General features: G+C 40.9%; 1 protein-coding gene across 1 annotated transcript in view; it reads left to right on the forward strand.

Annotated features, from left to right (window-relative positions):
- adamtsl3 (ADAMTS-like 3) overlaps nucleotides 1-17,336 on the forward strand; it is a gene marked incomplete at both ends in the record, with an annotated part of 203,791 nt that overhangs the window by 17,584 nt on the left and 168,871 nt on the right. The window contains 1 exon segment of the mRNA XM_079161155.1: nucleotides 9,691-9,801. Coding sequence (XP_079017281.1) covers nucleotides 9,691-9,801 — 111 coding nt within the window.

Genomic DNA, 17,336 nt, shown 5'->3' on the forward strand with positions numbered 1-17,336 from the left:
TTAAGTCAAGTATTTAAGTAAAAGTATTGATTTTCAAGTTCAGGGAAAGGGTCACAGTGACATACAGTTTAAAAACATTCCTTTTGAAGTTTCAGTATGTTTCTTTCTAGTGAGGAGGACACATGTCTTAAGTCTTAAAACTGCTCTGTGTTCACTCAGACCACTCAGCTTGTGAGCTGCAGCGTCAGTCAGGTTTGGTTAAAGCTTATAGTAGATCACAAAGAGCAGGTGAGGGCAGACTATAGGCCTCGATTGATTCTGCACTTGTTCTGCACCCGCTCTCCTCTGAGTTCTATTTATGGTTCTCTCTGGGGTTCTCATATCTTCAAGTATCTCTTAATTATCTGAAGAGGTACATTTAAAGTGCACGAGACGTGGTAGACACAATGGAACACCGAAACAAAACCACACGCACACAGTACATCTTAAAGTAACAGGCTTTCAAACATACTCACAAATAGTTTGGACCAATACATGCACACCTTATCTTCTCCGCTTCTAGAAACAAATGCAGCGATGTGATATGCAAAGATTTCAGTTAAAAGCTTTGAACTTTAAGTTTAAAGTCATATTCAGAAATCCTAAAGATCTGTGGTCCTCCAAGACTTTTTTATCCGTCAGGAACAGAGGTGTATATTGTGTGATGAGGATCCTCAAAACGTTATAGGGAGGTGCGGGAAAGTGGTTTCCTGCTAACAATTCACTTTGCTTTCTGTGACCGTGGAAAAAGGTTTCCCTTGAATGAATCCGAAAACAAAGTTTTGTGCACTGATATCCAAACAAACATTTCTTCCTATTTCTAACATATTTCCTATTTAATATATGAAATACATTATTTTGTTTTGGCAGGATGAGTCATCGAACATTTGAAAGTGTAACAGAGGCCAAAGATATCCTAACTTCCATTTCACTGGGACTTTGACCAATTAAATCTTATGCGTCAGGTGGCATTAGGTTTTCTGTTCCTTCAGACTTAAAATGAACTAACCTTCACAAAAGAGTGTGAACAGGGAACCGTTTTGACGTCATGCTAGTGCTACATGACATATCTACTGCTAACCAGCAAGCTCCAGCCAGTACTTTCTTGTAATACCACTTGTACCCTGAGAGGTGACAGTGAGTCACTGCAGCATCCAGTCTGCCCTCAGTCCAGAGGAAGAAGAAGTAGAGCTGCTCCGATACATCCCTGGTTTGTGTGCGGTTTGTGTGGCAGAAACCAGAACACCTTTGCTTCATCACTTCCCTCTGCTGTCTTTTTTTTCAATAACTGACTGTAGATTGAGATTGTTTGGATGCAGTGAAATGTTGCCTCTTATTTCTTTGGGGCAGGTGGCCGGGTACACATTGCACCTTAACGTCACCCTGTTGGATTCTGTTTGCTCTTGCTCCTGCTTGTGTAACTAAAAATCCAGTCTGCATAGAATGGATTTATATTGTATATCTGGCTGTATAACTTACACTCTAAAATGTATCACCCATCAACAAAAGCCCATGCATGGGTATAAACAGCCCTCATTAAGATTTACTTTTGCACTACTCCAAGTGAAGCAGCAGGCCCCGAGCACTGCGAGAATTACTCATTGTTGCTGTTCTACTCGAGTATATATCCACCTTATCATAAAACTGATTAAATATCCCTCTTGATAGATTTATTTTCTCGTAGGAAGAAAGGACTCAGCATGTGATTAATTGATAGTGTAAAAAATGAGAAGGTGTTATTATAAATATTACAAATAATACATACCACAGCAACTATAATCTCTAGCTGTACGTAGAAAACGTATTCATCAAATTAAGCGCATGAAATATCTACAAAATACATACAATAGGAAGAACAGTCATTTCAGTGCATGAGAGGAAGGAAGCTTATTCAGAAACCTCCCCTGTTTATACATCATTGCTCTGCAGAAATGCAGAAATATTATTTTATTTAATTTTTCAAATAATGTTGTATATTCAATTTCATAGCATAAGCGATGGCATGGTCTTGGGTTTTTGTTTGTTTCCTGCTTTAGTTTGAAATTCCTCTCCTGGATTTAAAGGATGTTACATGATCTCATCTCAATGAAGGACTGTTCCAATGTTGAGGATCCTTCTAATTCTACCAAGGAGTCCTTCATTCAGAGGATTTTCAAAGATGCATGTGTGTATCCTCTGTGCTCCTAAAACACCCACAATCCTTTACGCACGATGCATTTCCTGTCCACCGAGTTGGAGACAGAGAAAATATGCTAATGAACGTTATTTAACCTCTGAAGTCCACTAAATCTGTTTCACAAACCAATTTTGAGCGATAAATTACCAATCCAGTTGGTGAATCACTTATAGCAGATCTACAAGGCCTACTTCACATCGAGAGTGTTTTACCGAGGTAAATTGCTGTTTTTTTTAATGGAGTCTGGTGGCTTTGAGGAGAGATTTCTATTTGTATTAAATCATAATAATTGTAAAAATCTCCGTCGATTTTATTTTATTTTACCCTTACCTGCCAGCTGTAACTGCCTGCCCTTTGTACCCACATATATTTATAATCAAGTTTTTTGTTCAGTTTCCGTAAGAGATAAATTGATTGCCAAAATGCACCAAATTGCACCCTTTAAAAATAAATAAAATTGGCGGTCCTCACCGCACGTCCTGGACACCAGTAAAATACAACGTTCAGTCAAATCTCTCACCAGCAACCATGTAATTATAGAAAACAGTGTAGTGAGCCTGTAAACTCCAGTGGTGGACTGTTGAGGATCGAAATACATTCTGTATATTTAGACATGATGAGATCAAAGCCTTTCATCCCACTCTTTCAGCCTCTATAATAAGACAATATTATGTTACAGTAGTCAGCCTTTTATGCTGAATTAAATAAAGGACAAAATAATCAGTGTCACTGTTTTAAGTGTTGATGGAAAGAGAAAATTCCCCAGGTTTATTTACAGGAGAGAAATGTAGAAAGCAATTCTACAAAGGTTAAAGTGAGTAGTTGTATAATTTATACATGATGTATTAAAAGGGGTTTTGCACTTTCATAAAGTTAGGTACTCACATAGGACAGATTAAAAAAATAAATAAGGAAGTCAAATTGAAGAGATAGAATTATCCTCAATTATAGTCCCTGATATATGTAATAATAATAATAATAATAATAATAATACATTTTATTTGTATAACGCTTTAAAAGGTACCTCAAAGACACTTTACATGCTAAAAACAGAAACAATAGAAGTAATTACAATAAAAACAAAATAGATGACATAACAACAGTAAGGAACGACACGAAAAAAAACCCAAATAACTGACTTTACAGGTTAAAAGCAGATTTAAATAGGTGAGTTTTAAGTGCAGTTTTGAAAGTGGTGAGTAACGGAGAATGTCTGAGGTGCTGGGGGAGAGAGTTCCAGAGGGAGGGGGCAGCAATGGAGAAGGCCCTGTCCCCCCAGGTCCGATGCTTGGACAGAGTAGGGGGGGTAAGGAGGTTGGCGTTGGTGGATCTGAGGTTGCGGTTGGGAGCGTGCCGATGCAGGAGGTCAGAAAGGTATAAGGGGCGAGGTTCTGATGTTACTGGGGTGATGTGATCTCTGGTGGAGTAGGAGAGCAGACGGGCAGCTGAGTTCTGGATGTATTGTAGTTTGTTGATGATTTTGGTGGATGAGCCGTACAGGATGCTGTTGCAGTAGTCCAGTCGAGGGGTGATGAAGGCGATGATGAGTGTTTCAGCGGCTGTGGAGGAGGAGGGGCGGAGACGGTCAATGTCTTTGAGATGAAAGAAGGCGTTTTTTGTGATATGATTGACGTGGCGTTCAAAGGAGAGGGTTTGATCAAAAATTATTCCAAGATAATGGACATGTGTGGAAGCAGGGACAGTGGTGCCATTAATGCAGAGGGAGAAGTTGTGCTGGGATTTGTTCAGTGATTTGGGCCGATGACGAGGATTTCAGATTTGTCGCTGTTGAGTTTGAGGAAGTTGGCTTGCATCCAGGTTTTTATATCTGTGAGGCAGTTGGTGGGGGTGGTGGGGGTGACGGATTTGGTTGTGACGTAGAGCTGGGTGTCGTCAACATAGCAGTGGAAATGGAGACCATGGTGGCGTATGATGTCACCAAGGGGGAGCAGGTAGAGGATGAAGAGGAGGGGACCGAGGACAGAACCTTGGGGGACACCTTGAGAGACTGGGGCTGTATCAGTCTTGAATTTGTTGATACTAATGAACTGTTCACGGTCAGAGAGGTATGATTTGAACCAGGAGAGGGCTGTGCTAGTAATGTGGAGGGAGGACTCGAGACGGGAAAGGAGGATTGAGTGGTTGATGGTGTCGAAGGCTGCACTGAGGTCGAGTAGTATTAGGATGTTGAGGGAGTAGTCATCAGAGGAGAGGAGGTAGTCATTGGTGACTTTGATTAGGGCAGTTTCTGTGCTGTGATGAGATCTGAATCCAGATTGAAACAATCATACAGTTGTTTCGAGTCCAGGTGGGTTTTGAGTTGGTGGGCAACAGTGCGTTCCAGTATTTTAGACAGAAAAGGGAGATTGGAGATGGGTCTGTAGTTGTTATGGATGTCAGGGTCAAGGCCAGGCTTTTTGAGGATGGGTGTGACTGAGGCGACTTTGAGGGCGGGAGGGACGGAGCCAGTAGACAGGGAGTAGTTGATGACAGAGAGGAGGTGCGGGCGGAGGGCCGGGAGACATGCCATGACTAAAGTGATAGGGATAGGGTCCAGGTCACAGGTCAGAGTCCTCATGTTATAAAGTGATTTATCGAGATCTGAGGGGGAGATGAGGGAGAATCGGGAGAGTGATCGGTCAATTAGTGGAGGATTTACAGATACAGGGTTGGACATGGCGGGGCTGGAAGTGGCCAATTTGTTGTAGATGGTATACATTTTTGCTTTGTAGAATGACAGGAAGGAGTTGCATTTCCCTGCTGTGGAGGAGTTGAAGAGATTGTCCATAGGTTTTAGAAGTTAATTTACTATGGAGAAGAGGACCTTGGGGTTGGCGGACCAGAGTGGATGATGCCAGAGTAGTAGGTGGCGCGAGCAGTGTTGAGAGCCAGTTTGTACTGCTGTATGTATTCCTTGTAAGCCAGGGTGTGTACTGTGAGGCAGGTTTTGTTGGAGAGTCGCTCTAGTCTGCGTTTCCGGGATTTCATGAGGTGGAGTTCAGGGGTGAACCAGGGAGCAGTGTGGGGGAAAGAGACAGTTCTGGTATTGAGAGGGGCAAGCTGATCAAGGCAGGAGGATAGTTTGTTGGAGAGGTTGACCAGGTCTGAGGGGGAGGGGATAAGGGAGGGGAATTTTTCAGTGGCTCCAAAAACACAGGATCCTACATTTCCCATAGTGCAACAGAGCACCTTTTTGTAAGTTTCCCTGCCCATCTCTTTCAAACGCCATACCTTCAGTACCTTCAACATTTTTCTTTGATTGAAAGAAATTCCATTTCTAACGGCAGCTGGAATGTTGGCAACAAAAATAAATGTAATAAATTACACTCAGCTCTTGTGTCATCAGTGGCTGTACGCATATGTAGAGATTTGTGCTGTTCCTTGCAGCCAACAACACAATAGTTTGCACGATAAGCACTTTATCTCTGACATTGTGCTAACACATATTGTGCTTAGGACAAAAAGATGTGCTGGTAGGGATACCACAAGAACCGATACTTTGGTACCAAGTTAATGCCAAAATTTGAAGAAACGTGGTACTTGTTTTTCTACAGTTCTGGGGATCAGAGCCTGAGACCAACTGCGTCCTGTCGTCCCGGTGACGATAGAAAATGTCCCTGATAAGGCTACATTGTGAACAACAAATCTGTGTTGAAATCGGCAGGAGGAGAGCTAGTACCGTTAGCTGTTAGCAGCTAGTACGCAGTACTGTCCTGCTTGGCTAAATAACTGAGCTAACAGCTAACATACGAAGGTTGCATTGATTTACTGTACATTATGATGGGTTCAATCTCTTCAGTAGAATTGAGTTTTGAGATAAGATACATTTTGTTTTTGTTTTTTGGCAAGATACGTGAGTTAGATCATCAGGGATTAATAATAAAAAAATAAAGTCTTTGTTAAGGTACATGGGATTTACTGTTTTGCTTTTTTACCGGGAATCAAATTGGGTTTTGAGAATCATGGAATTTCACTGGTTTCAACTACAAGTTTCTGGTATCGTAACATCCCTTGGTGGTATCAGACAGCACTATAATTCAAACAGGCTGTTGTTTAATTTCAAACTGGCACTGGTACATTGATGTATCCCTCATCATCTCTCATATCGATGGTTACGGCATATATTTTGGACCTGACCGTGAAAATGTTCAGAACCCCTGCTTAAGTCTTCGTGATCAGCGACTGGAGCTGAACAATATTCCATCCGTCTTGATATGAACAAACTCGAGCCTTGATTTTTGACCTGCTGCACAGGAGTTTCTCCACCGGCTTTAGCAAGCAATCCCTCCCACACTATGTAACAGCTGCCTCCTCCGGTACAGTATGTTGTCCCCTGGGATGGGGGTTGCCCTCCTTGTATTATTATCCCAGTATTGGCTCCCTTGAAGTAAGCCAGTGATCCAGTGTGAACCAGCCACTGCAGGGAGCTGGCAGGGTGACAGCTGTCCTGACATTGTCCTTCCACTGGTGTATAAACTCAATTAGGGGAACTACTCCATGCAGCGCTGCACAGCTATGACTCAGTAACTTCACAGCAAGGCAACCTGACTTACTGTCGCTGTGTGTGTGGCCTTGTATGGACACAGTCCTCTATTGGGATGACAAAGCATGCGCCTTTCAGACATTGTATTTTCAGTTCCAACCCACTCATACTGACCTTGATTAGAGCTGTGTTGCAGATCAAACAGCTGTCAGAGTAACAGCACACATTCTCTCACACAAAGTGCAAGTCATCAGCTATTGAAATCATTTGTAGGAGATAAGAGATATTGTTTCCCAGGATACTGCACCAAAGTTGCAAAACATGAAAGTTGCAAAACATGAAAAGCCACAGTTTGAGTGTAACCCGGTTAAAAAGTACCATACATTGTAATAAAAATGTTAAGATAATATGTGACTTGATTAATAAGACAAACACTAGGTCTTGTTTTAAGTATGGTTAAAAAAAAGAAGCATTTTCATATGAAGATTAAGATGTAAATGTGGTTTGTAAATGGATTAAAAAAGTTTAAGTTTAAAAAGGACAGATGACGAGATGAATGTTTTTTTTTGTTTTAAATTGAAGAGTGTATGTGGTAAGAGGAAGTAGGATTCAAGCATAAAGGTATGCTAATACTGGTCATTCATTGGTTGCGGTGGGTTGATCACAGGTGGCAGGAAGTGAAAGGCCCAATCCCAATCTCCACTCTCACGGACTCACAGACTTTGAGGCGCGCTCCCACAAAGTCCGTGAGGGTTTATTTCTGTCCCACTTTCAAATCATCGAGAGTTTGACGGCTCTCTGGCAGACATTTTGAGCCCTTTATGAACCCTTTACGTAAGTTAGCATTAGATGCAGACTTTGGGAATTACCCACAATTCATTACAATGTGACATTAAATAAAGACGTAAAAAATAAAAAGGTAAACAAAGAGGATGACACGGCCTTGCAAATTACATGTACTTAGAAATATTACGGATTAAAGATAAAAACACATGAAATCAGAGGATATTTATTTATTTATTCATCAAATATTTCATTTTGTCATCAAAGCTGTTTTGACAAAAACAAGTTAATAGGTTATCTGAAGTTACCTCTCATCTTGTGAGGAAAGAGCCTGGAAGACGTTCAAATTAGGGAGTACAAAGTATAAAATAAATACACACAATTGTACATCATATTTTTTGACGTTGATAACGTGATATGTTGCAGCAAAGTGCTGTCCCATTCGTATTCACACCATCTCAAGGCCTCACAGTCTTCCACACTCAACCACTTACCAGGTGACGTCAGTAAGTCCCTGAGGGTTCAGGGTTTAAGGCTTTAGGGGGGACTTTGGCATTGGGCCAGGCTCTCGCCATCTTGGATTTTTTGGAGTAAAGTAGAACCAAACTGGTGTTTTTGGCGACCAAAATGTTACGATTACATTTTATGAACAGATAACACACTATGAAAGGGTTAAGATGAGAACACGGACAACTCCCAAACCGGCAAAACACCTTGGTAGCGACCTGTACTTGTGGTCATTTAAGAGAGAGGGAGAGAGAGAAAGGGAAGAGGTTACTAAGGGATGAAAGGGAGCCAGCCTCAGACACTCCTCAGGGAAACGCATACCAGTGGCACTTCTGCTGTGTCTGTCTCTAAGTGGCTCTAAAAGCATGCAGGAGACACCACTTCTGCTAATCTTAATGGTAGATCATCTGTCTCGTACACAATTCAAGTGGCCTGGGCTCTCACATACACACTCACACAGTCTCTCTCTCTGGGGACTCCTCTAAATGCCAGATGCCAGTTATTCCTATCCTGTCTCCGGCGCGCAGTTCAGTCTCAGTCCCTTTGCTCAGTCCCCTCCCTGCCTTTGAATTATGCTGATCATCTAAAAATCCAGTGTGAGTCGTACAGGCTTCCGACCTTTGTGTATAAATCACAGTGAAATTAATAGAAAATATTCAAGCGGAGCAGAATTTATAAAGAGTCAGCAGAGGGTTCGGTCTATCGCAGCACAGCTTTTGCCTCCTGTGAGTTGAGCAGGTGGAGGGTCTGGGAGGGAAGGGGAGATGATTTCACACCCTCTGTTTAGAAAACACCAGCGAGGTCCAGATTTAAGCTCACTAAATGAAGCCAGGAGTGACTGAGATCAGATTTATGGCCCTTTAGCAGCAAAGGGTCCAATGACTCAACTGTGTATCATCGCTGTATGATCACGATCTGACTTTTAAGGGAAGAAACCCCAAAACATTGTACATTTTATGCAGAGATTTTGACTATTTAGCTTTCCATTGCATGAGCTCTTTCAGACGAGTAAGTAGACATTAAGGTGCGTATTTTACGTTTTCGTCTATTCGCATCTGTAGATTTATCCTTAATTAATTCACCAAAAAGTTAGCTTTATATAATGACTCATTTGCATATTTAAACATTTCAGAAACATTTTAATACACATAACATAATTGTCTTAATGTAAGTAATCAACTGGGGAAGTTTCATCAGGATATGTATTATTTTTTTTTTTTTTTACAATATTCAAAACTTGCAAAATGTAAAAACGTCTACAAATCATATCTTTAATGGCCATTTTCTCAAAATTCTGAATGTTTTTACTGAAAGGTTTGTTCATATCTCATTTCATGCCTGATTTATAGAACATTTTATTTCTATAAACATGGCGAAAATGGATTTTATTTTTAAAGAGCTGTTGAAAGTTTTTTCTGATATATGGAGTGTTAAAAAGAGATTTCCAAAAAGCCTTTTAAAAAACCTTTGACACCTAATGTGTCAACAAAATGAAGCAAGAATTTTGAATGGGGCTTTATCCAATGTTCAAATTCATTTTCTGGAAATGTATGTACATTTTTACATATTTGAGAAGATAATACCTTATTTGCATATTTAAACATACATTTTCAGAAAACTTGTCTTAAAGTATGTCAACCAAGAAAGTTTCATGCCATCATTTGACACTATTCCTCTCCTCTTAATATTATTCCCATGCACTTCCCCTGAATACTGATTGAATGAAACTGTGTGTGTGTGTGTGTGGTGTTGGTGTGCACAGAGTCAGCCCCAGAGAGCAGTGTTCCTGCCAGAGTTCGCCCTCTCACCTCAGGGCAGCTTCATGGAGGATGCTACAGAAGATCAGCTTCTAACCTACAAGTACGACGACCAGGTCAGTCCCACACTCTTCACTGTGGCCGGGCCGGTCTGGGTGAGCAAAGGCTGATGCTAATATTTGAACTTGAATGTGTTCTTTACCTGCGGTTCATGTTATCATGGGGGGGCGGGGGGGGGGGGGGGGGGCAGGGGCAGAGCTCCGTCTACAACGGGTTGTAAAGTGACCTATAACGGGTTCCTGGTCAGCTATAACAGCAATGGAGAGGGAGTGGGTGGACGTTTTCGCCATTGTAGTGTATGTGAATGGATACGCATCAAACACGCTAACACACATTCACATTGACGGCATCAGCCAGATGTTTCACCAAACTAACCAGCTGCTTATCCCCGCTACTTTTAAACAGACTTTATTAGGAAAAGGCAAAACAGGATGAAACTATTTGAGAAGTCCATCCATCCATTTTCCTCCGCTTATCCGGGGTCGGGTCGCGGTGGCAGCAGGCCAAGCAGGCTGACCCAGACTTCCCTCTCACCTGCAACATTTTCCAGCTCATACTGGGGGATCCTGAGGCGTTCCCAGGCCAGCTGGGAGATATAATCCCTCCAGCGTGTTCTGGGTCTTCCCCGGGGTCTCTTCCCAGTTGGACGTGCCCGGAAAACCTCCAATGGGAGGTGTCCAGGAGGCATCCTAATCAGATGCCTGAACCACCTCAGCTGACTCCTTTCAACGCGAAGGAGTAGCGGCTCGACTCCAAGTTCCCTCCTGATGTCCGAGCTCCTTACCCTATCTCTAAGGCTGAGCCCGGCCACCCTACGGAGGAAACTTTGTCCTTTCGGTCACGACCCAGAGTTCGTGACCATAGGTGAGGGTAGGAACGTAGTCTTTGAGGTATTTGAGAAGTAAGTTAACATTATAACAATAGCAACTTTATTTTCAAGCACATTTTGTACACGGGCAATCAGTGTGCTTTGCATGAATACAAATAAATATAATATGATTAAAACATAATATAAAGTTCATAAAATAGTAATTACACAGAAAGTACTATAATTAAAGATATAAAATACAAAGTACATAAAACAGAGTAAAGACATTGTAAGAGCATAGTAGCTCAATCATAGGCACATGAAAAGGGAAATTCTGAATTATTTCTTTTTTACATTAGAAACACACCTTGCAGTTTGTTCCAGTTGCATCCACATAAAAGCTACATTTTCATCTAGCTACGATGTATACAAACCTGGTGCTGGAGCTTGAACTTGGGGGTTCAGTGTTCAAAAGTGTTCAAAACCTGCTTTACTATGGGCTCCATGTGACACTGTTACACGCTGCATCTTTTCAATCTTTCCAAACGTGGAGTTTCAAATGAGACTAGAATTACTTGAGTCAGAGCTCAGTCAGTTACTAATTGTTTGTCAGTGAATGCTTACATTCTCTGATGCGCTCTTTTAATATTACCCTCACACATTAGCACAGAGCTAGCATTGTAAAAGAAAAAACTATTTAAAAGGTTGATCACAAACCGGTTTGCTCAGCTTGCTGACTGAGTTTGAGGCTTTTTATGTTTTTAGAAGTATTGTAAGTATGTGTTGGCACTGTAAGTCATGTTGGGCTCATAATGCATTCCTGTAAAGTTCTGTGCGCTTTGATGAGGAGGTAATGTTCTACTCTCTGCTTCAAAAATGCAAATAGCTCTGAGAGCATTTCTCTACTTTATATGCAACACTGAAAATTAAACCTCTATGTTGTGTCAAAGGGAATTGATTTTAGCCCCAGACACTTGGACACACACACACACACTGCACCCATTCTTCTCCTTATAACTTCTTTAATATGGGCATCTTTTATTCAATAAAGCAGCGCAGAGCAGTAAAGTGAGTCATCTGGCATTTGAGTGCCGTTAATAAGGACACACAGCCATATAAATCGGGTGAAGAGAGTACATTGTGTTTTGGACAAATATCATACAAATGATCCCTAATGAAACACAGGAGCGCTGTTTGGAGAGATTATACTTGGGATGAGTTGCCTGGAGTCCTCTGGCCATCTGCAGTGGTCAATGCTGTTGTCTCTGCTGTCTGCCAGAGCCCTGCATCGAGGCTGCACAAAGGTTGAGGATGACATTGGGCTTCTTGAGCTGTATCCGCACAGAGCCCGGTGCATTAAGCACTCCTTTCTGTAGGGCTCTTGAATTCAGAAAGGAATGAACTCTATAAACTGTCTGTCTTTCACCGCTTTACTTTTCAGAGGAGATGGACTCTTTCGAAACATTTAAGAGGACTCTTCTAGTCCTTCCAGCTTCATGTCACCCACGTTATCTAAGTGTAAGTCATTGGAGTGTAATTGCTTAGCCAACAGGGATTCAGTTACATACAGGAGATCTCTGGGTACCTCCATTTGTCTTTAGTGGAACATTTCTTGTTGCATAAGATCCGTCTTACCTCCTATTAGTGGAAGTTATTGAGTGTGTTTACATGCTCACTAGAATCCTGGTTATGTATTTTGCATGTAAACATCACATGGACCTGGATCGGGCCCTATTCTGGTTTTGAGTAACCTGAATATTCCATCTTGAATATTCTGGTACTTCAATAGAAACCAGGAACACCTTATCCAAGTTTCTGAACATAGTCTCTGAGACGGAGAGAAATCAGGATGCAACTCCACAGGATAGTGTTAGAATCATGTAGTGATCTGAAGAACCTGGATACTGGTGCACATGTAATCTGTCCTTCCATTTGTTCATGAGATGCACATGGCATTGGTGCACTGCATCAAATTTTGATGAACATGGAAGGTATGATGCATGTCAAAAATACACTGGTTGGTGAATGGGCCAACATGGACAACAACATGTATATACAGCGCAATTTGATGTGCCCAACTGTTTTGTTGCTACCATTTTGAAGCCTTGAGTTTAGGATTTTTTTCTTTGGATAAGCGAGGTCCCTCTGTGCCGTTAACATAGAAAAAGCTAAGTTAGCAGCTAGTGCTTGTTAATTTTTCATGCACTCTAAACACCAGGTACAGATGTTGTGTGTTAGCAAGTTATGTAAGTTAAAACTCACCTGGAAGAAAAGATTAATGTTTTTATTCCTATCTAGAACATGGGCTAGTGGTGCACTACAGTAGCCCAGAACAGACAAACCAAACACTGGCTCTACAGAGAGGCCACCCCAGGTTCTCTACAGTCTACCCGCCTGGAGAGGGAGGGGTGAGCGGAGGGGTATTCAGTTGGTTGCAATCTGCAACCTCATCGCTAGATGCCACTAAACCCTGCACACTGTAGCTTTAAACTAACAACTGAGGAATCTTGAACATATCGGAGGAGGAACAGAACTTTGTCAAAATATAAAGAATACTTCCTTTTAAAGGGTTTAAGATCATTGAAATAGTTTATTAAGACATTTTGCATATTATAAATGAAATACATATGAAAATCCATAAAAAATGTTATCACAAAAAAATAGATTTTGCATATTTCATATGGTACAGTATGTTCTAAGTAATGAAATATTATTTAGAAGAATGGTTTATGTTCCGGCCTACTGTCAAACTATTTGACTGCAACTAAATAAGATACTCTTTAGGTAAAAGAAGTAGTAACCTGGGCTTAGGTTGTTATTTTTCCCTAAAAAATGGTAATACAATTTTACGATATTGACCATAACCTCTGGTTACTGATAGCGTCCTTAGCTTATCCTCAGCCCCTTCCGCAGAGCAAAGACACTGGTCCACTATTTAGCTCACTGCCCTGTGAGCACTAGACAGGACACCGGGGTTGGATGTGTTTGTTGAAAACTCTGAAGTCTAAAATAAAAGCCAGAATTCAAATAAATGCAGATTATCAAATAAGGTAAAAAGTACTATTTTAATGGCTTATTTAGCTACTAGCACACAATTGCTCACATACTGTACTAGATTAACAAATAAAGTACCTACTAAAGACTAGGTAACCACTTGTGGATAATGACCTGCACTGCAGTGGTTCTCCTGGTATATTCATCATGTACAATTACACTACTGTGAACAGAATGTCCTGCAGATGTCTCACATGAAAAGCCTTCATTAAAGCAAAAGTGCCTCTTGAGCTACTTAAGGGCTTTTAATGCGAAACACTTTGCAGGAAGTCTTGAATTTCATTGAAAGTAGTTTAACATTGATTGGAGAAAAGCAAAGTATAAGGGGCTGAATTAATCAGAGTGAGAACTGTATGTAAAGGAGAAACTGAGAGCAGCCAGTGTGATGAAATGTAACTTATGCCAAATGTATCTGGACAACAGAACACACCAAGCTGTGATAACACCCATATCAAAATATTTTTAGCAGACACAAATGTAAGACACATTTTCTCATCACTTCCTGATTAAATACACACACATGCACACAGGCTGGCAGTAAGCAGAGCCAACAGATCAAACGTACTTGGCAATAAACCGTTTCTGATTCTGAGCTGAATGAAGAATATATGACTAAGACTTGGGCGACAGAGCCAACCTTACCTTTTCAACTGCTTGGTACCGTTCAAACAACACAATCAACAGATCACTGAAAGGGCAATCACAATTTCTGTGGAGGCAGGAAGAATGCTCTATGACAGCATGAGTAATAATGCTGGCCACAGCGGACTCTCTAGCAAAGGTTGTTAACAGCCAGTTCTTGTTCCCCTGACAATGTCATTTCCTGCTATTAACAGCTGCTCTGCCTTACCTCAGTTTACAGCCTCCCTTTTTTCTACAGCTTTTACTGTAGGAATGCGACCCCATATACGACATTAACGTGTGCTCTGTAGCTGGATGTTGTTGTTGGATACAGAAAATCACATCTTGAAGCAGGTGTCAATGCATGCTGGATGCATTGACAATATGAATACAATTTACTCAGTCAGACCACACCTGGAGGTGGTCTGGCTCACATGGTGATCTGATCTCCGCCAGGTGCACATGGCCACCTAACTCCACCTATTCCTGCTTTCTCAAGCTGCCGGTCAAAATGCTTTCCATTGGGGTAGCGGAGCGAGATGTAGTGCTAGTAAGCTCCTCCACCGGCTGAAATAGCAACCAGTAAGAGAGGAAGTTTCTCCAACCTCCCAAACCCCCAGGGGTCACAAAGGCTGCACATTCTCTGTGTGGTCATTTTAGTAATTGAATTACTTGCAAATTAGTTTATAAATGTGCATCTCGAAAGCACTCAAATGTTAAAGTTGCTTCAGTTGGATCCTGTCAACATGCTGTTTAATACCTTTCATATTTCAAGAGATATTATTCTTACACAGGGGATATTCTTCAATAAACATAATCAGTGTGTTATAGAATAATCAAAACTAATTCAGACCCGCTGGTCCTTTTTGCCTTGGCCCATTTATTGGTTTAAGTCGGCCTCAGCCTACTCTGATTGTCTTCTTCAATTGTAAATAATGGTAGCCTAGTAGGGCTGCGACTAGACTTTTCATTATCAATTATATATTATTAGTTTGTAAAAAATGTCGAAGTGGTTCGATATTAAGCCAGACACTGGACTTTTACCACAAGGTGTCGCTCTTGACTTAGCAGCCACTCTCGCTCTTCTTCTTCGGCTTTGAATCCCAAATGTTGCCCTATAGTGGCGCAGTCTATGTTTTCTTTTAGACTAACTCTGCCATATCTCGTCTCTTTACCCCGAAAAAAACACATGAACCTTCTAGTAAACGAACATCTTCATAAAATGTTTCTGACCATTACAAATCTCCCTGGGTCAAACCTAACAGCTGGCGACGTTAGATCCACCGAGAGACAGATCACGCAGCTTACATAATACTCCCACCAGATCAATGACAATACACCATTTTATTAGATAATTACATTTCGTGGATATATGGAGACATGGAAACCAAAACGCCCGAGAATACTCCTGTTATTCCTGCACTTACAAAACTCACTCGCGTATAGTTTACTTTCAGCATTATTTGTTTCCAAAATTGATAAATGTCATCATAGCAGTACATTTTTATCTGACCATGCAGCTTGATTTGTAAAGATACTTCAATTGAGAATAATCCACCAAAGTGGTGCTTTCAACCAGGATGGCTTATAGACCCCACGTTCATCGATTCATTTAGATCAACAATTTGACTTGTTTGAAATGTAATGCTTTCCAAACAACTGCTAGCAGCATATGGAAGGCTTTAAGGCCTAAGACAAGTTTTACTTGTCCCAAGAAAAAGATAACATAACTTGAAATGAAGACATTAGATGGGAAATTGAAAAAAATAAACATATCTACCAATGCAAGCCTAGCTCTACGAATGTACTGTAAAATGACTCCTTGTCAGATCACATTATAATGAGCTGACAGCTAACAAAGCTGCTGCCAATTTATTGAGACTCAATCAGTCCTCCTATGACCAGAGGGAAACATCTGGGAAACTTTTAGCATGGTGCATTAGGTGCAACAGACAGGTCTATTAACAACATTGAAGGTCCAAAGGCTAGAAATAAAGTGGATTAATGATGCCTTATGGGAAATTGTAGAGCTGGAAAACTGGAAATTGAAGAAGCGATTGGTTGCATGAATCAGGATGAGGATTGAAGAAATTGAATCAAACATGTCATTGGAAAAGATACTGTATCTTTTCAAACTAGTTTTGATCCCTGAAGACCTTTTATGTACATTTTAAGACATAATGTTTAATAAGGAACAAGGTTACTTTATTTATTTTTATATATATATATATATATATATATATATATATATTTTTTTTTTTTGTGGATCATTATTTGTCTATGTATAATTGTCACAGTGACGGGAAAGTGTGGTAAAGACAGAAAGGATCATTCAAAATCAAAGAAACGTCTTGCGTCTCTCTCCTGTTGATTGCCACTTGATTCCCTGTTGTTTCACTCTGGATTGCTACAATGTGGACAATGGAAATCTGGATCGAAAGATATTTTTACAACCACAAAAAGCAAGCAGGATAAAAACAGAACAGCTGATGTTAAGAAAAGATGGTGTTTAGAGTTTCTTCATTTGTGGTTTGATACATTCTAATTAGTTTCTACTAAATACTCCACTAACCTAACTATGATGTAACATTAGGAAAGGCAAAGTTGAAGCAGTAAAAGAGATCTCCTCTTTTGTTCAAAACCTTCTAGCTGCAGACAGAAATATAGACACAATCAGTCTCATTCAGAATCAACCAAGATGTTCACAAAGATCCCCTGACCACACTGTGTGTGTGTGTGTGTGTGTGTGTGTGTGTGTGTGTGTGTGTGTGTGTGTGTGTGTGTGTGTGTGTGTGTGTGTGTGTGTGTGTGTGTGTCCCTAGGCAGGCTGTTTGCCCACCTTGTGACTGTAATGTGAATGTTCCTGAAACTCCTCATGCCTCTGACTAAGCAGCTCCGAGTTAAGATACTAAGATACTCTGCACGTCTGTCTTCTGTCACAGCGAGGAGAGGGATCTCTGGGCTCGCCATCATACCATTGGGCCCAGGTTATATAAATGCAACATCAGGGCATGGTGTGTGACCAGCTGCGTTGAAGCGCTTGAAATGAGTAGTCGGGCTTTCACAGCTCAGACGCCAGTTGTTGCCCATTGTCAGAGAATAGAGAAC

This window comes from Pholis gunnellus (assembly GCF_910591455.1).
Source record: "Pholis gunnellus genome assembly, chromosome: 1".
Taxonomy (NCBI): domain Eukaryota; kingdom Metazoa; phylum Chordata; class Actinopteri; order Perciformes; family Pholidae; genus Pholis; species Pholis gunnellus.